Genomic DNA, 24,909 nt, shown 5'->3' on the forward strand with positions numbered 1-24,909 from the left:
GGGAACAGTAAATGGGGGGGGGGGGGGGGGGGGGGAGGGATTGGCCAGTATCTGCAACCGAGGAACAAATTAAAAAGCAAACAACAACCAAACAAAAAACAGGTATGTTATTCAGACTAGAATTTCACCAAAAAAGTTATGCTGTCGCTGATGCATAAAACACATCCTTAGGGCGTTCTTTAAAATCATGACCTGCCCTGTTAATGTAATGTCTTTCAACTACTATAAATAAAGGGATTGTTCACAATTTCCTCCCAGATCTCAGCCTTGTGATTCATCACAATTAGCTTGAAAGAAACCAGTAATATACCTAAAAGATATAGAAGCCTTGGGCAACAGCTCCTAATGCGCATAGACAGCATAAAGCTCCCCTCTGCTGGTTTCTGCTGCTGCCACACCAGGAATAGTAGTATTCTAGTATTCTGACTTATTAACAAGGTTGCCCACTGGAGATGCAGACTTGCTGCCTGAAGAGTAAGATTATTCTCATTTTCAAAAAAAAAAAAAAAAAAAAGGAATCATTCCTTTCATATATCATTTGCTTTCTGTGACATCATTCTCTAAAGTTTGAGTCGTATTTGCATTTTTTCACCCTGAGGAAGAAGAAAAAGAAAGTGCTCATAAGCAAAAAGTCGAAAACCAAAATAACAACACTTAATTATGAAGTCTAATACAAGATGGATTGAAAAGCCTGTGTATATTTGACTTCATAGGCCTGGCTTTCTTCAAGGATACAGAGTTGTAAGTAATGTTGAAATACGTACTGAACTAGGTAGTGTTTAGTTCCAGAGTCTAGACTTCTGCTTGGTTGGAATGGTATTTTTGCCTGAAAAAAAGAGATCTCAGAATTGAAATCTGGAACTGTGAATTTTACACTAATAACACTGAACTAACGTTCAGGAGAGCTGGCTTATTTCCTTGCTGTGCCATGGGTATTTCTGTAGTTCTGTACCAACCATCCTGCAAATGGGACCCCTCTCTGCCTGGAGCCCCTTTGGTGTCAGGTGTGCCTCGCTGCATGCTCAGACAGCTCTCCGGGTGCCCCTGACACGCAGGGCTGCCTCAGATACGCCAGCTGGCTGCTGCTGCCAGTCATGGCTAAAAGCACGATGGCAGCAATGGTGAAACAACACAAAGTTAATGAATGTAATCTGACCACGGTGAACTACCTGTGCTTCAAGAAGCACACAAACCACACAAACCAGAGCTGTAGTGACACACTGCCTTGCCTCCTTCCTTATGCATGTGTTATATAAGTGTATATTAGGAAATGAACTGCAAAAAAACAAACTGAAATTGGGTTCCATTTTTGGTATGTATAATGTGCTGCGAAAACCCATCTCCAAAGTACTTTCTTCACTCTACTTTCCTCTTAGAGCTACTCAGTTTACACTCAACCACACTTTCTTGCCAAAATATAGTTTCATTTAACAAAAAGCTCCCTTGATTTTTCCTAATAATGACTTCCATCTAAAGCAATGTCTTTTAATATCAGACACTCCAGAATTTGCCAGCAAAACAGAAGGATCAGCATGGATTTGTAGAACCATTGTATTCTTTCATAAGTCAGGCCCATTAAATCACAACCGCATTAAAATGGAAAATATTCTACATGTTCTTCAGCAACCTTATGGAGGGAGAACTTTGTAGTTTTTGTAATTTAATACTGTGTTTCTCAGAAACATAGTAAGAACTGGGTTTTAATTACAATACACATAGTGTATCCGTAGATGAATATGCTTTTCTTAAAGCTTTGACAAGGTACATTGTGTACTTTATATACATGTGTGTGTGTGCATATATATGTATTTAATTCCAATGCAGTTTTTCAAGCATGTGTTTTGGAAGAATGTTCTCAGAAGAAACTTCATTCCCTTTTCTATCACAGATTATGGAGACTGGTACAAATCATTTGAAAATGTCTTTTACATCATGTTTACCTCTCTCCAGCCCCCCCGCCCAAAAAAATAAATAAATAAAATCAGCATGCATCACTTCAGAAGTCTTGACTTCAGTAATCTAGAAGAACAAAATAACTCATGAAAGCAATTCAGCTTTGCCCTTCAGACTGAAGTTAAGATTTAGAAATATGCCTAATGATACTCCTCCAATCCTCTTTTTATCTCTCAGAGGAACAGAATTTGGAAGGACTAGGGACAGGGTGATCTCTCCCCTTTTTTCCTTTCTCTCAAGGTAGCACCTAAAAATGTCAGCAAATAATTTAATGCCAGGTGCTCAATTGAGGCTTTGGTGTTTTTCTGAGACTGAAAGTGCCAAGCAGTACAAGTAGGTTAGTGTTTCTTTACATAAGTTCCCATGCTGAACCGCACTAAGACCACCCATGTGTTTCACAAGGACAACCACTGCAATGATGATGAACCTCAGCCGTAGGTACCTAAAGTAAAGTTTTATCAAAATAGCACAGTATGGAAATAAGAGGCAAGCCATCTGAATAACTGAAAATGTTATTTTAAATATGTAATTCCCAGAGAAGTATTGCTGATATGTGTGAAGGACTTAATTAATGTTCAGGCTTCTGCAAGAACAGGGATCTTCATATATTATTACCAAAACATTCTAAAAGATTTTTTTGTCTTTTTTTTTTTTTTTTTTTCCAGAACCAAGCTGACAAGAAAAGAGAAACCCTTCTGTATGCACACCACAGCTTCTGTTTGGCACCATGGCACAAAGGCAGATGTAACTAGATTCATGCTGACTTCAGATGCTTTGGCTTTCCTCACAGAGAACTGGAACATTTAGCAACATTAATACATCTCCAAGAAAATATAAATTCTGTGGAAAGTGAAAAACCTCAGTAAACATATCTGGGTTGAAAATTCTTATTCAGTTCAAGTCATAAATGACAATCTTGTCTGAAGGTTCATTTCGAAGCCAGGTGTCACCTTCCTTACAGACTTTCTTACACACAAAAAGTGCAGTCCAGCATCATTCATGTTACGTGAATTACATTGGTTTTGTCTTATCTCATGCTATGCCTTGAAAACAATCTTTGTCTTGTCTTTTAATCTGACAGCAGAATATATGTAAAACTGTAGCAAGACACTGTTAGAAATTGTTTAGTCAGATTTGTTTATGAACTGATGCAAAGGCCTGAATATTTATCTGTAAGAAAGCAACAACTGGCTGTTTGTCTGTCCAAACCTATCTAGAGAGTTGCACTGTAGTGACTTTACTGCGTACTAACATAGCTATTCCTTATATAAAAGTTTTTGGTGCAAGTTTAGCAACTATATCAAATAGCAGTAATTTCTCAGGCATAACTTTTCAGACAGATAAACAAGAGTATTTCTGCAAAAGAACATGGGGTTTATGTGACATTGCTAAGGGATTTGTTTTCTGCGACAAGATTGATATTTTGCTAATTTGGAAGAGATAGAGAGTAACAAATTTATGCTGCAGACAGAACTGATGTAATCCTGAACAATGGTTGGATAATCTGTGTGTCTCACCCAGGGTATCTAAACCCAGGTGCTGTTTGCTCTGCAAAGACAGAAATCATTTTGTGGCCAGACCATACAGAACAACAGCCGTATTGACATAACCAGCAACGCGCTGCACCTCCAACCAATTGATCTCAGAGGAACTATAAAACTGAAAAGAACCAGGGGCAAAGAGTGCCAAGAGGATTTGGGCCTTACTGGGATAAATTCAGGTACTGGGAAAAAATCAGTGGATTTTGCTGGCAGGCAGGGTGTTGGTGGTGGATAATAATGTGGAGTAAGAGGCTGGGAGGACGGTAGGAAGCCACGTGCCTTCTTCCAGGACCACCTGAAAGCTGCGTAACCGCACAGTTCCTAAATGTTGCCTTAGTGCAAGAGGTGATGGATGAGAAACTGCCTTTGGATGAGGGGGTTGTGTTTAACTTCATAAGGCTGATTGCATAAAGATATAATCATCTGGCAATGATAATTTATTAAGCTGCCATTGAAAAGTCTCGCAGCTCGAGAGCAGAGTGGAGAGCTAGGAAACCGCGAGAGAAGTACGTCTTCACCTTTTCTAAGGCGACAGAACCACGCCTTCAGCCAAGCGTGTCGCCGCTACACACCCCAGGTAGCAGAGCACGAGGAGACGAGGTACCGGGGACTCGCTCTACACCGGGAGCTCAGCCGCTCCCCGGGGCAGCTCCGCGGCTGGGCCGGGCCGGGCCGGGCCGGGCCATGCGCCCCGCAGCGCGGCGGAGCCCCCCGGCAGGCGGCGGCGGGGCTGGGCTGGGCTGGGCTGGGCTGGGCTGGGCTGGCCCCGCCCGGCCCGGCACGGCCCGGCTCGGCACGGCCCCGGTATCGGCCCCGCCGGGCGGGCAGGGCCGGGCAGGGGCCGCGGGCGGTGCCGGGGCGCGGGGGGCCCGGCCCGGGGCGGAGCGGTGCCGGTCGTTCCCGCACCCCGGGGGCTCCGCGCGCGGGGCTTTGAAATTGGTTAATTTTGTTTGGAATAATTACTGGCAAGAAAGGAGCTGACGTGTTCCTTCCCGAGGATAAATTGCTAGCAGATTTATAAGCGCTCCGGATAGCCGGAGCCGTGGTGTAACGGCGGCCAAACGCCACGGTTCCCACCTTTTCTCCGTTCCGACGTTAGAACTTTACCTGTAAGCAGCAGCTCACGGGGCAGTCTCAGCAAACGAAGGAAGCGCGAGGCTGCTTCTTCGAAACGACAAATATTTCATTTCAGTTTGCAGATCTAAAACCAGGGGAAACCGAAAGCGGCGGCTCTGTTCCGCGGGCTGTTTCTTTTGAGTTGCAGACTTTGTGCTCGTAGCTTAGAACCGAGCAGCTCAGCACAGATAGCACCATAAATGCTTGCCTTTTGTTTCCTTGTAGGAATCCGTTTGCTCCCTTTCGCTGTGAAGGATGGTGTTGTAGTGTTCTCCTGCAGGATGACAGCAATGCCCAGACGCAGACCCTGGTGGCTGGAGATCCTCCTCGGTGCCTGCCTGGCTGCTCTCCCCAGCAGCACCGCCTGTCCCCGGCTCTGTGCCTGCTACGTCCCCACCGAGGTGCACTGCACTTTCCGCTACTTCACAGCTGTCCCACCACGCATCCCTCCAAACGTGGAGCGCATCAACCTGGGGTACGTTTAATGCCAAGATTTCAAATATTCTGACCAGTTGCCTTGCAACGCTTCGCAAATAATTATGAAGTTTTCAAATTTAGGGCTAAAAATTAGCCAAGGCAAGGAATAAATCTTAGGTGGTTGTTTTGCATTAATCAGAAATGGTTGCAATGAGAGCTAGCAAAGTCTAAGAGTTCCAACACTGGGTGGAAGTTTGGGGGATGCAAGAACGTTAAAAAGCTTTGAACTTAAATGAATTCTTTTATATTACCTGAATATCTTGCATTTTTAGCATGGAACTCTGAAAGAGCTTGAAATTGAGCTAATTCTTACTGCAAAAAGATAGCTCAGAGCTCAGACAGGGGGCTAGAAATGCAGTGTGTGTGTTAAAATCTTCAGAGACTTCTGATGTGACTTCAGAATGTCATATAATCTCATTTTCTATGTTTTTATCCATCCAGTTTACGGAAATAATGCTTGTCTTTCAGCCTCCAAAATGGTTCTGTTTTTTAAGTGGTCAAAAGAAACAGGGAATAGATTTTACCCAGGTACAATTGGCCCATTAATGTAGTTTCCTGCAAGTATCCTGTCATACAATCAAATAAGAAAACCAATCAGCAATATTTGACTGACCCTGGTATCACTTTTGACACACATAACCTTTGAATTGTCCGTATGTGTATTCAAAAAGTACAAAAGGAACTTTACGTGGAAGTCTTCCACCCCCCTCTGCTGCTAGGCAATATAACGTGATCTCAGCTCCTGATTCCTGTCTGCCTTTTTCCTCTGAATTTGCCAACATTTTCCCAAAGTGCTGTATATGAAGACTAACTACCAATTCCTCTAGAGGACTATGGGTCACCTGAGGTGTGGGACATATATTTGAAATACGTTAGTTGCTGCTACAGACAGGCCTTCTTTATGACTGGTGTATTAACTTCACTCACTTGTTACCATTGGACGTAGGAGGTGTGACTGCAGCATGAGAAGAATCCCCGAGTTCTCTAATCGGGTCACGTAAGCGTGACAGTAGTCATGATGTCAAAGGCATCACGAGCAGGTGCTCTGTATTTGGAAGGTTTGCACAACATCACTTCCAGGATACTGAAGTGTCAACACTCTCAGTACTCACACTGGCTAGATTTAGATGTGACCTATGGTCAAACCTCCTATAGCAGCAGAGCTCTCACTTAAAGAGCTCTCAGTGTTTCACTTTTGGTTTCTTGTTTAAATTCAGCCTAGATTATCCAGGCTGTACGTATGCTCCTTGAGATCATGGGAGGCAGAGGCTTTGTCTACATGAACAAGTAGCATGCACTGTTGAAGACCTGTGGAGTGGAAATGAAACTCAAGATGTACAACTGAGGAGAGCAGACAGCATGGTCCAGCCAATTCTCCTGACAGCAGGACAAAGGCAGGGCTGCGAGACACTCGGCAGACCCCACCTGCACCGTGGTCGGGGCTCAGCCGTCGTTACTCAGGTGCCGGCAGAGGAAGGGCATGGCCCAGGCCCCTTAGTTGTATGTAGTTCTCTGACCCCAGAGAAAGCTGTCTGTTGTCCATAGTCTTCTCTGTGGTACTGCGGTGTTGGGAAAGCCCTCAATTAAAAGAGGCATCAATGTATTGCAAAATTCTACCATTGCATGAAGCCCTTTTACACTGAAACCCAAAACCGTCATTTTTGTCTGCATATTTTTGCAGTTATTTACCCTATCCACTTTGAACACAATCTTAAGGAAGCTGCAATGGACAAGTTACCAAATTTTGTGCTAACATGAAGGTATGATTTAAAGTTTCATCTTCGCCATCAGAAGTGATCCCTACCTTTATACATACCCAAAGAGTTGTTCTTTTGTTTTTGTTTTATTTGTTTTAAAATTCGTCAAGTTTAGTTCAGTTTAATTTAACTTTAATTTAGCTGTCTGACTAAACCCAGGTCTGGGATGAAATGTTTATTACAGTTACAACAGCTTGCTTAAACTGACTGAAACAGATTTTGCTGGCCTGGAGAAACTGGAGTTACTGATGCTGCACAGCAATGAGATCAGTGCAATACCTGACAAGGCATTCACTGATTTGCATTCATTACAGGTAAGAAATAAATGTTGGGGATGGCCTGATCTTAGTTTTCATTATGGCCTTTAAACAATCTGACAGTTATAACTAATTTGTGGAGGCAGACCAGTGGTCTCTTACCTCTTAGTTTCCTGTTTCTAATTGTACCCATGTGAAAGATAAGGGCCTGCAATAGCCAATATCCTAGTGGGAAATGTCTTTCACTCCCAGGTAGGCGTTCAGTTATGGTATAAAAAGTGTAATGAAGATGCTGGTAGATATCTGTCAACAGTATCTTAACTGGCAACCACAACTGAGACTTTCACATGAGAAAGATTATAGAGCTCCAAGTACTGCATTATGGTAGTAAACTTGTTTTTAGTTAATTTGTCACAGTTATTGTCATAGTTAGTTGTTTTTTTTGCATTTTGCTTTTTTTTTTTTTGATGATAGTTTTCCATTCAGATATCCCTTTCCCTTCAGTACAATGTAGTCCTGTCCCTTTCCATCTTTGATCAGAAAAAGGCTCCTACTGAATAGAAACTGAATATATCACATATAAACATTTTAATGTTTTAGAAAGAATTACAGTTCCTTGGTTTTATAATTATATATGCATGTAGATTTAAAAATGTATTATTTGATGCCTGTTTTGTTCTTTAACTGAAATATAGTTTTAATAGCGTTATATTTGGCAAATAAACTTGCACATTATTTATTTGGATTTTGTACTTTTTTTCTTCACTAATTTTCAAAATACAGAATTCCTTACTGTAACAGTATAATTCTAACAGTAAAAGTAACGATGAAAAGGGTGTCTTAGGTACCTTATTTAATACTTGAGCGATATACCAGATTTGTTCATCTCATAGTTGCTGACAGGTTCAAATTCAGTAACAAAATGTCACCTCAGAGTTTAGGTTTGGCAAGTAACATCTCACATGACACAAATCCTGAAACTAAGAACAACTTGGTAGTTCTATTCTGCTTTAATTGAGATTTTTTGGGTGAGTAATTAAACATTAATTTATTTTGTTTTTAATCACTACGTTTTGTGAATGTGACTGCAGAAATGTCACCCTGATGGATGGTTGGAACAAGAAAGTATCCTTGTAGTCCTTCGCAACTAACATTGCATTTAAAAATAACTTCTCCCACTAAGTTTTTTTTCCAGTCTCTTGCATTACTGACCCATTGAAGTATTTTCACTTCACAGAGTAACTATCAGTGAAAATTTGTTAGGAGTTTATAGCAAGTTATATAGGAGGAGTGTTACAGCAATATAACATGGGTTAATAACATACACTTGTTACTTTTTCATCAACAGGTCTTAAAAATGAGTTATAACAAGGTCAGTGTACTTCAGCAAGATGTTTTTTATGGTCTGAAGAGCTTGGTACGGTTGCATATGGACCACAATAAAATTGAAATTGTAAATCCCAACGTTTTCTACGGGCTAACATCACTGAGGTTGGTCCATTTGGAAGGAAATTTACTTAAGCAGCTTCATCCAGATACTTTTGTCACCTTGAACTATGTACAAATATTTAAAATATCCTCCATAAAGCACATATATTTGTCTGAAAATGCGTTGACTTCACTACCGCAAGAAATGTTTTCCTACATGTCTGAGCTAGAGAGTATTTACCTCCATGGAAACCCATGGTCCTGTGATTGCAGTCTACAGTGGTTTGCAGAATGGTTGAAACAGAGACCAGGTGAGCTGAAGGCTTTGTTTATGCTTTTTAACCCCATTATGAATCTTCTTTCTAATACAATCGTATTTTATCTAAATATTCTTCCAGGGAAGACTGGAAATGCAACTACATCTGATTTATTTTTAATTGTTTTCATGTTAATTACTGGCTTGTACATACCATGTACGTATTGATCTTTTAAAAGGGTGTTGGATGTGTTATCAGTTGTACCACATCACGTGAAAATCACTGCAAATTAAAAACTAAAGTAACAGATGTAAAGCATAAGAAGCTACATGAAACATGTCACTCTTTTATAGCCTGCCACTAACTGATTATGTACAGCAGACCATTATAGCACAGTGCCACGAATCTGGTATTTTCTTCTGTACTTCTGTAATTTTTTATTTTTTTCCCCTCTACTTAAAATGTTATTTTCTATCCTTTTTTTTTTTTTTTTTTTTTTTTTTTACTCTTAAGATAGTGCCATATGCCCTCAGGAAAAAAAAAATATATATATATATATATTTATATATATATATTCTTCTAAGCTCTTCTCTCTACTATTTTCAGGAGTGATGGTTAACAAGATTTTTGTAGGTGCATGTCATTAGGATAAACAGATTAATGCCCACCAGTTTCCTGGGTTAAATGAATCTAGTGGCCTTAATCTGTTCCCAGGTACAGCTTTCCATAACAAAATGTTTTTCTTGGCCACTCTGAAGCTTCTATGCACTAGGAAAATCCACAGGGAATAACGAAGCTAAATTTTACGTAACTCACAGGAGTGAAGGACATATTGTATGTGATTCTTCAGGAAAAAAAAATGAGAAACAGGACTTGAGGACTTTTCCTGTTTCTGCCCTGAGAAGCTGCAGGTGGTAGCCTAGTGTTACCCCCGAACTGCTCGAGCCTTGGCACGAGGCGGTGGCCGCGTGCCCCAGCAGAGCGCTCCCTGCACGGTGCGACACCGCTGCCGCAGAACGGCACCTTACTCGGCGGCAGCAGGAACAGTCACCGGGCAGCTTCATTAGAGAAAACTCACAGGCTGGTGGCTACTGTGGGACAAACTTCGTTTGTATTTCACTCAAGAGAACAACTTGTTGGTAACTATGTATGTCTTAATGCTAAAAATTGTATCACAAAAGCTTACTGGGTTTTTCTTCCCTCCAGATGTCCTAAAGTGCAAAAAAGACAGAAGTTCTGGTGGTCAGCAGTGCCCAGTTTGTGCTAGCCCCCAAAATTATAAAGGAAGAAACTTTATCACTATTCCTTCTGCATCTTTAACCTGCACTAAGCCAGTCATACATCACTTTCTGAAATTTAAAAACCTCACAGTGCCAGACGATGGGGATTTCAGTTCTGTGTCTACCAAGGACTTCATAGCTCCTATAGGATCCATAGTTTTGAACATGACTGACCAAGCAGGAAGTCGCGGTAACTTGGTTTGTAACATCCAGAAACCTAAAGAAATGTCTCCACTCTCATTTGACAAAGATGGCAACAACACAATACTGAAAACATCATTCGCAGCATTTCTTGTGTGCGATATTGCTTATGAGCATATCCAGCAGCTATGGAGCATACTGGCCCTGTACAGTAATTTTCCCCTAAAACTAGAAAGGAATGCCCTAGCAACTAAAATGCCTTCTGTTGCTTACCAATACAAACAAATCTACTCTGAAAAAGATGAACTTTACACCAATATAGAGGCAGAGCTGAGAGCCGAACCGTCTTGGTTAATGCAAAGCAAAGTAGCACTACAGCTAGACAGGACAGCAACCACACTTAACACGTTGCACATCCAATACTTCACTGATGCCCAGATTATTTTGCCCAGTCCTGACCAAAAAAAAGTGAGAAATAACTGGACAATCATCTCCAGGGACAACAAAACACAAACACAGCACAGTGTTTTGGTTGGGGGGACCGTAGAACTAGATTGCCAAGCAATTGGAGATCCAGCTCCTGCAATAGAGTGGATATTAGCTGATGGGAGCAAAGTGAGAGCACCTTATATCAGTGAGGATGGCAGAATTATAGTAGTTAAAACTGGAACATTTACGTTACGAACAGCTGACACCTTTGACACTGGGCTTTATCACTGCATAGGCACAAATTACAATGATGCAGATATTCTCACATTTAGAATTACGGTGGTTGACCCTTACGTGGAACACAGTAGTGTAAATGGAGCCCACCTTTCTACATCTGTTGGCAGCACACTATACCTTCCCTGTACATCTGCCGCTGTTCCAGATGCTGCTATTAGTTGGGTGTTACCTGAGCGTGAGATTCTTCATCATTCTGTCAGAAACAAACACATTTTTGACAACGGTACCTTGAGAATACAAGGGGTAACAGAGCAAGACAGTGGCTATTTTAGATGTGTTGCAGCCAATCAGTATGGTGTTGATCTTTTGGTTTTCCAAGTGCTAGTTAAAAAGGACAAAACCACTCCACAGAAAATGCATGTAGCTGTGGGAGAATGGGAAGAGAGTGATGGCTCTGGAAACACAATGCTGGCCTCTGCTAGAAGACACACAAATCCTTCAGCTACTCTGGCTCCCTTGATAGCTAATCAGGAATCTGCTGCCTCAGCATCTAGAAACCAGGTCACACAGAGTGCCTATAAAATGAACAGTTATGGGAAACCATCCTACCGTCACTACAGGGACAAAATGGGCAGGAGGTTTAGGGGGCAGAGGAGACAGTTTGTTTCCTCAGCCAGGAGGGTTGATCCGCAGCGCTGGGCAGCCTTTTTGGAAAAAACAAAGAGGAACACGACTTTTGTAGAAAACCAAGAAGTTGAAATAAAACCAGCTATTCAAGTTCGTCAGTTCTCAAAAGCACCTGTGGATGAGGAGGAAACATCTGGTGATCTCTCATCTCCAGAACAAGAATTCATGATACCAGTAACAGAGAGTGCCACTGTATCTCCTCTGGGGAAAGCAACACAAAGTGTGATAACTGCAGGGCCCAGCATGACCACAAGTAACAGTCCTGCTGGGACAGCCTCCCTCCTGGCTGCAGAGGCTGTAGCTCCGCTACCCTCTCCTTCTTCACAGTCTGTCTTGTCTGACAGCAGAAGGCTACAAACATATCTAAACCCTACAATTACAGATTCAAACTCATGGGAAAGACCTGCTTTAAGTCAAATATCAGCAAATGCTATAAAACAATCAACTGTAACAAATGGAACAAGTAGAACATCCACACGCTTCAGTGCTCAGCAAAGATTGGTGTCTCCTGGAGAAAGTCCTAGCCAGCAATTAACATTTGTGTCTTCAACACCCATGACAGATGTTACAGACACCAGTAAACCTGTAACATCTGAAAATACAGCGGGCAAGCTACATGTTTTTACAGAGTCTACTAATAAGATTTCTACCGAAACAGATCATCAGGTATCTGTATCAACAGTCAGTGAACCAAATCCTGGAACTGGTCACGTTTACCTTCATAGCACCCAGAAACCAGTAATTACTAAGCTGCCACTGGGCTCGAATACCATTACTCATCAGAAAATTCAAATTATTCAGGGTGTTACAACTCATGCACCTCAGCAGCAATATGGAAGAAGGAGAAAAATTTCTGGTAGGAGAAAAACTGTCAGACCAGGACATATTCCAAATATGAAAGAGCACAGGTACCGTTTTGGGAAGCAAGGCTCTGTCAGAGGAAATACAGCTCCAGGTGTCCTCTTGACTTCAAAATATACATCAAACTTACCTACCTTAAATAATTTAAGCAGCTCCATCAACCTAGTTAGCCCAGAAGCACCTCTGTCCTCCCCCTCCATCATGAATACGTCATTAGAGCACCCAGCAGGTGTTGTTCAAAACACAGCACTCCCCACGGCAGAGAACAGTGAACATGCTGCAAGGCAAAGAACTACTTCTACACCTTTCTTTACAAAAAGCACCCAGGATACCCCTCAACAGAAATCAGAGACCAGTGCACCATTTCAGACAAGTACTTACAGAGTCCAGCCTTTTAGCATCAGACCACCAACAATAGCAAGCTACACAGCTCGTGTTGCTGCAGAAATTACTCACACAGTAAGCACTAAGATATCTCCTACTCTTGAATCAGTCTCACCCAACACTAAGTCTAGAGCCTCATCAAAAAATTCCCAAGGAGGAAAAATTACTGGGGAACATCTCTTTGGAAACAGCACTCAGAAGGAAGTACTGAAAAAGTTACCAGAACACCAGACAGATGTGTTTCCATCAACGGAGGTATCAGTCTTACTTCCTAAAACTATAGCAGCATTATCTATGTCCAAAATTTCTCCTCTGCCCTTTACGCCCATTTCAGTGGGTGGGGATCACAGTAGTGGTTTCCTGTCTTTAAACAAATCCGTTCATTATGACAATGGAAAGTCAGGAGAACATCTTCCCACTGCAGAGCTGCATTCTTACTCTAGTCCTGCCACTAGCACAACCGAAGAAGTGGATGTAGCAAGTTTGAAGCCAACAGTTATACCTATTGTTACTCCTCGAACTGACACCAAAATCACCAGAAGTAAAACATTCAGAGCGGGAAGAAAGAGAGGTCAGAGGAGGAAAAGGCCCCCTAAAACATTTACTTCACAAAGCTTGACCACGGGCCACAGCACTTCAGCAATTCCTCCCAGGAATACAGCCATACCTGCCGTGGCAACAGTTATATCAGCAGCTACGCCTGCAAGTCTTACACCTGCAAAACTTCCCCCTGAGAGTGCAAGTGCAGTCTTAGTGACAGAAATGCCAGTGCTATGGAGCCTTACCACATCAGATACAGCTCTGCACGTGCCTACAGCAGCTAAGCAGACATCAGCGACCCCAAGCACACGGATGTACATCAAGTCTGTTAAGTTACCACCCAGTGGGCTTATTCCTCAGAACCCCACCACAACAACCCAAACCACACCACTGCTTTCAAAGCCATTCAGTGCCACAAGCACGCAACCCACTCCAGTTCGTGCTGGATCAGAACCCGCCCAGCAAATCAAAGCCACCACAACGGCAGGTGAACAGTCACACCTGAAAACGGAGGAGAAAGTTACCCGAGAAAACCACGTTTCACAGCCCACGTTCCCAGGAAGAACGGAGCCAAGTGCCGGAGCTCCTGCAGCCGCCGCAGGCATCGCTGCCCCCCGCGCTCAGCATCCCACCCCACTGCCAGCCCCAGCAGCAGCCAGGCCACCCGCACCTGTGGCAGAAGCCTCCTCACCTCTGAGCGGTGGGATCGGATTCTGGCAGAAGCCACCTATCGAAGCCACAGAGAAAGGCAAAATATTAGCTGTCAGCACCCTGACTCTTCTGAAGTCATCCCAGACTGCTACTCCGTGTGCTCCTCCGTGGGGTAGGGACCAGGACAATTCTGCCAAAGTCTGGTCTGACAAGAGGCAAGATCAAGAAACTACCACCAGCAGTCCTATGTCCTTCCAGCCTTTAAGCAGAAATCATTTTGCAAAGCCCAGAATAGTTGGAGGAAAATTAGCTGCTTTTACCGTGCTAGCTAATTCAGATGCTTTTATTCCTTGTGAAGCTATTGGTAACCCCCAGCCAACAATACGGTGGACCAAGATATCATCAGGTAAGCTTGACAGACCTCTCTGGAACTTACCTTCTGCTCTAATCTTGTAACTTGGCAGATGGTTTGTAGGACAGAGTTAAATATTGCTTCATCTTGGAGCACTGTGAAGTATCAGTGATAACATGAACTTGGAAATAGTGAGAAAAATGATACATTGTCTTAATACCAATTATGAAAATAGTTGCTTATGTAAATTTTAAGCATACGTATATAATCTATATTTAATGATAATTCTGCGCTTATTACCTGTTATTTCAGAACAATGAGACAAATGAAAAGAAAAAACTGTCTGCGGTAACAAACCATCAAATCACGTTACCACTATGGCAAAATATTTTTGAACATGCAAAGCCAAGTTACAACCACGCTAAAATATTTTTGGATGTGCAAAGCCTTATCTACCTTATCCAAACCTTGTCTCTACCGAGGAACTAGGTTTTGCTTTTACTTTAAAGCTTTTTTACTGCAAAAAGCAATATTTTCTATTTTATATGCAAAATATTATTATTTCTCTCTTTCTTATCACTATCATCTTGGTTATCTGGGCAAAGCAGACCAGGATAAGGAAAATGTGCAGAGTGAAAAAGAAGCAGAACAGTGATGGCCTGATGTGCTGTGCTGTTTCCCCCCACTTCTGCAGGGCCCCCTGCTGCGGAGAGCCAGGACGGTGGCAGATGGACGGTGTTTGCCAACGGCACGCTCTCCATCACGCGGGCAGGCCTGCAGGACCGCGGGCAGTACCTGTGCACCGCGGGCAGCCCGCTCGGCACGGCGCGGCTCCTGGTCACGCTGTCGGTGGTGGCCTACCCGCCCCGCATCGCCGGCAGCAGGCCACAGCTCCTCACCGCCCACTCCGGGAAGGCCGTGGCAATGAAGTGCCAAGCTGAGGGCAGGCCTCCTCCCACGGTCTCGTGGGTCCTAGCCAACAAAACGTACATCTCCAGCTCTTCTAAGGAAAATAAAAAAGTTCACATGCAACCAGATGGCACTCTAATTATCGAGGAAGTCACTGTTTATGACAGGGGCCTCTACACATGCGTGGCCAAAAATTCAGCAGGCACTGACATGCTGATTGTAAAACTGCAGGTCATTGCGGCACCTCCTGTTATTTTGGAGGAAAAGAGACAACGAATTGCAGGAATGATGGGGGAAAGCCTGAAATTCCCTTGCACCGTGGAAGGGAATCCTCATCCCAGTGTCCACTGGGTTCTGTTTGACGGAACAGTGGTGAAACCTCTGCAGTTCATAAATGGCAAGCTGTTCCTGTTCCCCAATGGCACCCTCCACCTCAGCAACCTCGCCCCTTCCGACAGCGGGAACTACGAGTGCATAGCTACAAGCTCGACTGGCTCGGAGAGGAGGGTGGTAAGCCTGCTGGTGGAACAGAGAGATACACTTCCAAAAATAGCTGCTGCCTCTCAAGAGATGACGCGATTGAATTTCGGGGATAAATTGCTTCTGAACTGCACAGCGACCGGGGAGCCAAAGCCCAGGATAATCTGGAGGTTACCTTCCAAGGCAGTTGTAGACCAGTGGCACAGGTAGGAGTCTTTTTTGTTGCCTATCTCTTTGAAAAATTCAAACACTGTTTTCTCCAATGCTCATATAAGGGGCTGTTATGTCACTGAAACAATACATTGTGAACTAAATTCACTCTCAAACTCTTAACAGTGGCGAAATATCTGTGGTGATGTATTGTTGTTAACTTGTAAGTGGGTGACGTCCTACCAAAATGCATACAAATCTTATTTGAATTAAGGCAGTTGATTTTAGTCTTATATTGGCCGAAATTTGGTCATTCTATTCTGTTGTGATTTTAGGATGAATTCTTAATTCTTAATAGAACAAAGTTTGCACTTTAATAAAAACTGACATTTATAAACAGGATTTATTAGAGCATTTTTAAACAGTGGTAAGATCTTTCCATACCACTACTTCTAACAAAATTTAATGTAATTCAGTTTATTTGATGACAGCCACAAGTAGAACATTTAGTGCACCTTTACCATAAATCTGGTGCACAATAAAAATTTGCTTGTTGAAACTAATTTAAATTTATAAAAATCAGATTGTGACTAGTGCTAGTGCTTTCACGTAACACCCAGATGGTTCAAAGTACTGGCATTGGCAACATGCACACATTTAAATACATACCAATCAAACATTTAGATTTATGGAAACGAAGGGCTTAATGCTAGGTAACAGCTGCCTGTCACGGCAGCGGAGGCTGTAGATTAGGCACTACAAATAGCAAGGAAAGCACCAACACGCTCATTCACTCACAGAACGGTTTTCCACAGTGCGGCATCTTGCGGCTTTACGTACCCACGCAGAGTTCGGCGAGCACACGCACATCCACGCAGTAACAAAAGCAGCGACTACACCGGGTTATGACCAACGGGGTATGTGGGCGGCGTGGACACAGCACCTTTGGAGACAGCCTCTGTATCATACTGTGCTGTGGCATTATGCATCAGACTATCGCAATTTTTCAAATTTAAATCCCCAAAATGCTGAACAACAAAATAAGATAAAGGAAAACAGCTTTAAGTTAAAAGAGGGTAGAAGAAGCAAAAGAGGGTAGATCAGCCCAAACAGTGCTTCAGAGAGGCCCTGACCAATCGGAATGGGGGCTCCATTAGGACAGCCTGTACGCTGCTGCAATATTGCTGACATTGGGGCTGATGAGAATATCCTGGCAGATGTTAGCAATGAACTGGCCATGGCTCCTGTGCAAACAACACTCTTCTGGCTGAAACTGCAGCAGGGCAAACAACAGCACGTCCTCCTGGTGCCTGATTGCGTTCTCAGCCTCTGCCGCCTCGCAGGCTTGCGCTGAGCAGTGTGCAGTGACAGGAAGAAGTGAATTGCATGAAGCACAGGTGCATTAGCAAGGATGTAAAGAAATACTATGCATACCAGTTTAGTCTATCTGTATGCACTTGGTGAGACTTGAAAGACCCTAACCCTTTTGCCTGGATTGTTCTTCACTGCCAGCACCCAAATTTGATTTTACCAACATTTATATTTCAACGCTGAAGTATTTTCAGTAAAGGAAGGAAGTCAAGGAAAACAGAAAGATGGGAATATAAAAATAGTGCCTTTAAAAATTGCTTATAATAGTCTCTTTTTTTTATACAGTGTATATATCATGGTGATTTATTAATTTATGAAATTAAATTAGGAAAAAAGAAAAGGAAATAACTCCACGCTGTATTCAATGAGTTAATATTTTAAGTCACTTCCAATGCTCAGTATTTACCTTCAGTATTTTGTTCTGTAATTCCTTTCCTCTTTCCCCACAACAGAATGGGAAGTCGAATCCATGTGTATCCCAATGGATCCTTGGTTATTGAGGCAGTTACTGAAAAGGATGCAGGTGACTATTTGTGTGTTGCAAGAAACAAAATGGGAGATGATCTGATACTGATGAAAGTCAGCATCACAATGAAACCAGCCAAGATTGACCAGAAACAGTATTTCAAGAGACTGGTACCATATGGAAAAGATTTCAAAGTGGACTGCAAGGCCTCTGGGTCACCTGCACCAGAAATATCCTGGAGTTTGCCAGATGGGACAGTGATCAATAACGTGATGCTGGCCGATGACAGCGGACACAGGTCTCGCAGATACGTCCTCTTTGACAATGGAACTCTGTATCTCAACAAAGTTGGCATAACAGAAGAGGGAGATTATACCTGCTATGCCCAAAACACGCTGGGAAGAGATGAAATGAAAATACACATCACTGTCATAATGGCAGCTGCTCAGATAAAGCACAGTTACAAGACATACATAAAAGTGAAAGCTGGAGATACGGCATTATTGGACTGTGAAGTTGTCGGAGAACCCAAGCCAAAAATATTCTGGTTGCTACCTTCCAGTGACATGATCTCCTCCTCGACAGACAGATACTTCCTGCATGCTAATGGTTCCCTGTCAGTCAGTCAAGTCAAACTGCTGGATGCTGGGGAGTATATGTGTGTTGCCCGTAATGCTGGAGGGGATGATACAAAATTGTATAAACTGGATGTTGAGGCTAAACCACCTATCATAAATGGTTTATACACGAACAAAACAATTATTAAAGTGACAGCAGTGAGGCATTCGAAGAAACAAATCGACTGTAGGGCAGAAGGGACACCTCCTCCTCAGATTATGTGGATCATGCCCGATAACATTTTCCTAACAGCTCCATATTATGGGAGTAGGATTGTAGTACACAAAAATGGAACACTTGAAATTCGGAACCTAAGGCCTTCTGACACAGCAGATTTCATCTGTGTGGCGCGTAATGACTGGGGAGAGAGTATGTTGGTGGTGCGGCTGGAGGTATTGGAAATGCTAAGGCGACCAATGTTTAAAAATCCATTCAATGAAAAAATAATAGCAAAACCTGGAAAAGCTACCATACTGAATTGTTCTGTGGATGGAAACCCTCCACCTGAAATAAGCTGGATGTTGCCTAACGGCACATGGTTTTCCAAGGGGATCAAGACTTCCCAGTTTCTTACAGGAAGCAATGGCACTCTTACCATCTACAATCCCAACAGAGACAAAGCAGGAAAGTATCGCTGTGCAGCTAAGAATAAAGTTGGCTACATTGAAAGGCTGATCATCTTGGAAATCGGCCAGAAGCCCAGTATTCTGGTGCACCCCAAGGGGCCAGTGAAGGGCATTAGTGGGGAATCATTATCGCTCCACTGTCTGTCTGACGGGAGTCCCAAACCAAACACAGCATGGACCCTGCCAGGTGGCTACGTGCTGGATCGACCTCAGATCAATAAGAAATACATACTGCTGGAAAATGGCACTCTAGTTATACGCGAAGCTACCATTCACGACAGAGGGAATTACGTGTGTAAGGCCCATAATAACGCTGGAGAGTCATCTATAACTGTTCCAGTCATTATTGTAGCCTATCCCCCAAGGATTACAAATAGACCACCACAGACCATACATACGATGCCTGGTGCAGCAGTTCAACTCACCTGCATGGCACTGGGAATACCAAAACCAGAAATTATGTGGGAATTACCTGACCACTCAATACTCTCTACAGGTAACCAAGGCCAAGCATCCAGGAACAAACTGCTTCATCCCCCGGGGACACTGGTCATCCAGGATCCCCGGCCGTCAGATTCTGGCATGTACAAGTGCACGGCGAAGAACCATCTTGGCAGTGACTTCACAATAACGTACATTCATGTCATTTGAGATAAGAAAAACAGAATGAATAGCAAAGTCTACAGATGGACTGAGTTTATTCTTGGAATAAGTTTAGTCAAAGGCAGCCAAAGGCATGTAAGTGCCTAAATACATTTACAGTATTCACTCTGCAATGACCATGCAAAAAAGAGAGAAACGGCTTGGGGAAAATTAGATCTAGCCTTACCATCTAGCGTTGATTCTTTCATGATTAAATGGACTTAAAAATAATAAGGCACTTTTGCTCTGCCAACAAACTTGGAATATTCAATAAAATTATTTTCTAGAAATGTACCTAGAGATGTTCAGAAAAGGATAGACTTTTTAATAGTTTAATATTGCCCACCTTGTATGACTATCATGAGCATGGATCACATAAAACAAGAGTATCTGAGAACCAAAGAGCAGATTTTATTGTGATACAAACTACCTTCTTCATATGTTTGATTATTCAGTATGTTTTGTTTTGTTTGTTTTTTTAATAAATATTCAATGGTGAAACATGTAGTGAATTATTTTTAATAATACACCTTTGTTTCATAGTCTTTTTGTAGAATTTTGGAAAGATATCTACAGAACAATTTTGTTCTAATTTTTAAAAAGAGATTAAGCTCTGCTTAACACTGGTTTAAAAAAAATAATACAGACTGCATATAGTAACAGTCCAGGTTGGCATAATTTTCCAGTTGCCACAAAATTACTTTTAAAGATTTCTCACTAGAAAACGATTACATCAGTCTGCATGTAAATTTAGAATCTTGCTTTCTCATTTCAGTAGGTAGGTATAAAGCTCTGAGTTTCTTACTCATTTTCTTCCTAAGAGATTAATGCCAGGACAGAAGGGTCAGATTTGCAAATTCAGGACATACATGTATCGTGGAAGAAATTGTGGAAGAGTCTGTGTTGCCACTTGCAGTCCCAGCTGCTCTAGCAGCCTGCTGCACCCTGCACTGCATCCTCAGCGTGGAGGAGCAGAGACTGAACAGCTGAAGCCATGGCTGTTTGGCTATAGCACTGTCCTCATCCATCGCAGGAAGTCTGCTGGATATACAAAGGGTTCAGTGCAACCACCCCCGCCTCGTGAGCTCTGTCTCTTTACATCTTTAAAATAATATTTTTAAAAAAAATGAAGAATTGTAACATGTCTTTTCCAGCCTATAATATCTACCACTTCTAAGATGAGGCTGCAGTAGAACTCCTCAATGATAACGCAGTAACAGCAGCTGAACCTCCTGCATTAACATCTCAGCAGCAGCTGATTAACCCATAAGATACTCAGGGGTGAGAAAGTATTCTAGTGCCAAGAGCTAAATGCAGATTCTATCTCATTTAATCACATTATAATCAGCTTGGGGATTTATTTTTAAGACTATAACCTCAGCTGGGATTACTTTTGTGCTGGCTTGATCATTTCCTGACATGAATTGCATACACGCAGTTCACTGTATGCTTGTTCCTTCCTTCCATAGTGTTGATAGAGTACCCACAAATTGTCTGGATTACATGAATCTCACTATGTAATACCTGTAATAGCTTCATCTGCTATGAAGAACAGTGAACTCTGACACAAAGGATAAGTAAATCTCTGTTAAAAAAATAAAATGAAGTTTATGCAAGTAAAACTTACCTGATTATTCTAAAAGACAATCAAAATATACGGAATTTAAGTATTTATTAAATCTTCCTGGATGGGATCATATAAGGCAAGTATAACAGTGTACAGGTTGAATGACTACTATTGTTGCAAAGAATATAGAAATAATCTTGTAATATGGGATATCTGTGACACAAATTCCCGAGATTTCTGTGCTGGGGGTGTTCCCTCACTCACCATTGCCCAGCCTTCTGCAGCTCTCTGCGGTGTGTGCAATGCATCTGTCCCCCACCCTGCAGGACACCCGATTACACCACCGCCTGTAAACTCCATGTATGGCAAATTAAGCAAACTGAGTTAATACAGAACAGCAAAAAAAGATTCCTATGTATATTTTTAATGCCCTACATGTTCCATATTCAAAATGAAAGCATTTAAAAAATCAAGTAGACTGACTCCTAAATTACATAAAATAGTAACAAATTTATTCTTTTTTTTTTTTTTTAAAAACTCAAAATTAGGACATATTTGAACAGGTTTAAATAATGGTTTGTAGTAATTTTGATTTGTAATTTACTTGTATTTTTGCACTCAGCTGATGATAAATAATGCATTACACCACTGCAACTCACCTAGCAATCAAGCATCAAACCCAGAATTTTAAATAGTTAACATACAAAGTAAGTAGTAGTAGACATATATAACAGGAATAACTCATATAGGGCGACTTCAGTATACACACGTGTCAGCTACGGAAACACTGAAACAGCAAGAAAGACTCTGGTGGCTTTTCCACCCTCTCTTTGTGAACCCTCGTATGAGATATTCTTACCGAACCCATCGAGATAGCGAGTCATCTCCCGTCAGGCTTTACCAGGATTCGGAGACTGCCCTACGTGAGCAGAGTAAAACCTATTTTGACTGGTCAGTCCTTGTTACTATGTTTTGTAGTCCTTCAACTGATCACCAACGAACTTTATATTGAAAGGACCAAATATGAAGATACACTGCTACTTCTAGTAGGTTTATTAACATTACATTGTGGCTTTTAATATAAATTTTAAGAGGTTCTAATACAAGCAATAAACCCACTTCAGCACCTTCTTACCACAATGAGAGCAAGAGAGAATTGGTACTTTAAACAAAGAACTTTATAAAGTGCATATGAAAATTACAGTCAAATGAATACAATTTAAATTAACATTTGTTCTACCATCAAACAAAGAGGTGAACATTTTAATGAACAAATAAACTTTTATGCCAAAATTGGAAGTGCCTTTCAATTCAGTAGTTTGGTCCAGTGCAGTTCTTAAAAAAAAAAAAAAAAAAAAAGAATAACAAGAAAGTGTTTCCCACAAATAAATAAATCCAGCATTCTTTGTCCTCTTTAAAAGTAACAGGACCTAAAAAGCACCAAATTCATAAAATCTGCAATAACATTCTTCAAGTAGGCCTACACATCCCTACATTTAAATCTAATTAAATGCAAAAGAAATCAAAACCCCAAAAAACCTTGTTACATATTCACATCAACTGCAGCACAAAAAAATAATTATTGAAATAAGAGAAGAAAACTAAAGTTTGCTTTCTAGCAATAACTAGTGCATTGAAATTTGAATGTTCTGTTCTTCAGTGCAAACGTAACTCTACGTCTCCTTTCCATCTTTTTCATTTAGAAGTGTGAAGGATGCCCATATTGATTCACTCCTTGTTGTGGCTGGTTACCTGGTTGACAAAGTAAAGGGAAGTGTTTGTGCCTCACGACTGTACTCTACAAAAATACAGAAAAACACCTATATTTCACATAGCAATAGCAAGTAATAGTCAACACATTCCCTTATATACCTGTCTAATGCACGCACGATTTGCTAATTCCCTCAGGGACTTTGCCTGCAGTATGGCTATGGAAGTGAGGGGAGAAAACGGGCAGCAGATCGTGGATGGGCCGCCCGTCCCGCAGGTGCCTCCAGAGACCAACAGAAGTACAGGGGATGTGCAAACACCAGGATTTTGCTGCTACATTGCAGCTGGGGCCTGTAACCTGCTGTTAAATTACTTACACGCATGCATGGCAGGACTTAAATAGGCAGAATGTCTCCAGAAAAGTAATTCCATATCCCAGTACAGACACGTACACGTGTATGCACACAAACGCCTACTTACTAGAGAGCTGCTTCTGGAGTTGCCTGACCAGTGCCGCTGTCTGTTGCTGCTGCTGTGTCTGTTGTAAGCCTTGCCGTGGAAACTGCTGAAGTAATGAGAAAGATGGAAGAAAGGAGCATAGCATAAGTGCATGTCAAGTAACAGCAAAAAGTGTTCAACTTGTGCCTTAACACGTGCTACAGAAGTGCAACCACGAACAGCCACGGTGCTGGCGGACACTCAGCTCTGTGCGTCCCCAGCACGAGGATGTCTGGGGGTCAGCCCCCCACCTTCTCCAGCAGGGCTGTGATAGGCATCAAACACAGCACTGAGTGAGCAGAAAACCCTCCTTGGCAGCTGTCCCAGTGCCCTCCTGAGAGCTGCGCTGCCGAGCTCCTGGCACGGCTGGCACAGGAGCACCACTGCTGAGGCCACCGCTGAGCAGCCCAGGTCGCAGCGCCGAGCGGCGGGGCGCTGCAGGCCGCTGGGACACCATGACCCATCTCATCCACCTCCAGGCTGACAGCTCCCACCAGGAGAAGATCCCAGCATTTCTTCCGGGCTACCTTCTTCTCCAGGTCTTTTAAAAAATTTCCTGACTAGCTCCTCTGCCAGCACTCACAGAACTGCGTGGCGATGAGGCTGAGAAGTGCTGGGAGGTGGCAGCAAACAGGAGGCAGCCCCAAAGCTGTTGCTGCCTGGGAAGAGCAATGGCTTCACAGGAGGGAGTAACACAGGTGCTCATGTCCTGATCTTACCAGCAGCTGCTCTAGCCTGGCCTTGTAGTGGGGAGCTATTTCAGTCACTTAACCCAGGAGAAAACACGAGTACGCGAGCTGCTGACAGCGCAGGTAAAGGACAACAGAAAAAAGGCAGACCTGCCGTAAATTTTAACGGCACAGTAAGGACACGTGGAAAACACTTAAAACTTACAAAATGTTTGTTTCCTTCATTCCCTGAAATGTTACAGTTTTCCAGTGGTGTTGTAGGTATCACGTGTGTCCGGTCTCTGTTACAAAAAGCTCATATTTTCCACCTCTGGAGAGGCCGATATTCATCCTGCGAGTCACTTTAAGTAGCTTTACTGTCTGCTTTGTGCAAAGCTAAGGCAAATCAAAACTGCTAATCAAAATTAACAGCCTTTTGGGCATTTTTAAACACTTGCACGTATTTGAAATGTAATACTCAAAAGAAACTTAAGCTTCCAAAAAAACGTTTCTCCCAAGGCAATGGCACTTCAGATAACAGGAGGGATAAACACAAAGCACAGGTTGTTTGGTCTGCTGCAGGGCTGTAGCTGCGTGCTTGATTCTTGGCTCCAGAGGAATGGGGACTGCTCAGTGCCCGCCCAGCTGGGCACGCTCATCCGCTGAGCAAACCAGTCATCTCTCTGACCCTGACCTGAAACCTGCAGGGATCAAGGCAAAGCCCTCCCAGTGCGTGGCACTAAGCACGATGGAATTAGACACAAAAAGCATCCAAAGAAATCTGCTGTTAATGAACTAAATCATGACTTCGATCACTTCAAAAGCACCCTTGGTGTAAATGCACTGACTTTCACCA

At 42.5% G+C, this 24,909-nt stretch overlaps 3 protein-coding genes across 29 annotated transcripts in view; 1 reads left to right on the forward strand and 2 right to left on the reverse strand.

Annotated features, from left to right (window-relative positions):
* The window catches only part of LOC121074812 (arylacetamide deacetylase-like), a 72,148-nt gene extending 52,638 nt beyond the window's left edge, over positions 1-19,510 (reverse strand). For both annotated transcript variants that reach the window (XM_040567365.1, XM_040567366.1), the window contains exon 1: positions 19,441-19,510. The gene's annotated coding sequence lies outside the window, so the exon portion shown is untranslated. The remainder of the gene's footprint in view (positions 1-19,440) is intronic.
* Positions 3,491-19,918, forward strand: IGSF10 (immunoglobulin superfamily member 10). 7 transcript variants are annotated; one of them, XM_040567336.1, is made up of 7 exons: positions 3,491-3,673; positions 4,836-5,085; positions 7,029-7,158; positions 8,450-8,840; positions 9,993-14,402; positions 15,043-15,943; positions 17,711-19,918. In XM_040567336.1, the coding sequence occupies exons 2-7, from the start codon at positions 4,892-4,894 to the stop codon at positions 19,617-19,619; spliced, it is 7,935 nt and encodes a 2,644-aa protein (XP_040423270.1). In that variant the 5' UTR covers positions 3,491-3,673; positions 4,836-4,891; the 3' UTR covers positions 19,620-19,918. The 7 variants fall into 7 exon arrangements, with proteins under 7 accessions (XP_040423270.1, XP_040423271.1, XP_040423272.1 ...); XM_040567337.1 differs by lacking the exon at positions 3,491-3,673 and adding an exon at positions 4,389-4,685; XM_040567338.1 differs by lacking the exon at positions 3,491-3,673 and adding an exon at positions 4,389-4,603 and having other exon boundaries at positions 7,004-7,158.
* Positions 19,919-21,712: 1,794 nt separating this feature from the next.
* Positions 21,713-24,909, reverse strand: part of MED12L (mediator complex subunit 12L) — a 140,052-nt gene continuing 136,855 nt past the window's right edge. For 15 of the 20 annotated variants that reach the window (XM_040567351.1, XM_040567350.1, XM_040567355.1 and 12 more), the window contains 2 exons: positions 23,368-23,452; positions 21,713-22,929 (listed from right to left, as the gene is read on the reverse strand). In XM_040567351.1, the coding sequence (XP_040423285.1) occupies positions 22,877-22,929; positions 23,368-23,452 (138 nt within the window). In that variant the 3' untranslated portion in view covers positions 21,713-22,876. Of the gene's footprint in view, positions 22,976-23,367; positions 23,453-24,909 lie in introns of all 20 variants that reach the window. The other 5 variants (XM_040567362.1, XM_040567361.1, XM_040567363.1 and 2 more) reach the window with 2 other exon arrangements.

This window comes from Cygnus olor, chromosome 9 (genome assembly GCF_009769625.2).
Source record: "Cygnus olor isolate bCygOlo1 chromosome 9, bCygOlo1.pri.v2, whole genome shotgun sequence".
In the NCBI taxonomy this organism is placed as follows: domain Eukaryota; kingdom Metazoa; phylum Chordata; class Aves; order Anseriformes; family Anatidae; genus Cygnus; species Cygnus olor.

Coding starts and splice junctions, on each gene's coding strand:
- IGSF10 (XM_040567333.1), top strand. CDS start 4,811: ATGCTTGCCTTTTGTTTCCTTGTAGGAATCCGTTTGCTCCCTTTCGCT. Junction 14,403..15,042: donor GTGGACCAAGATATCATCAG/GTAAGCTTGACA, acceptor CCACTTCTGCAG/GGCCCCCTGCTGCGGAGAGC. Junction 15,944..17,710: donor GTTGTAGACCAGTGGCACAG/GTAGGAGTCTTT, acceptor TCCCCACAACAG/AATGGGAAGTCGAATCCATG.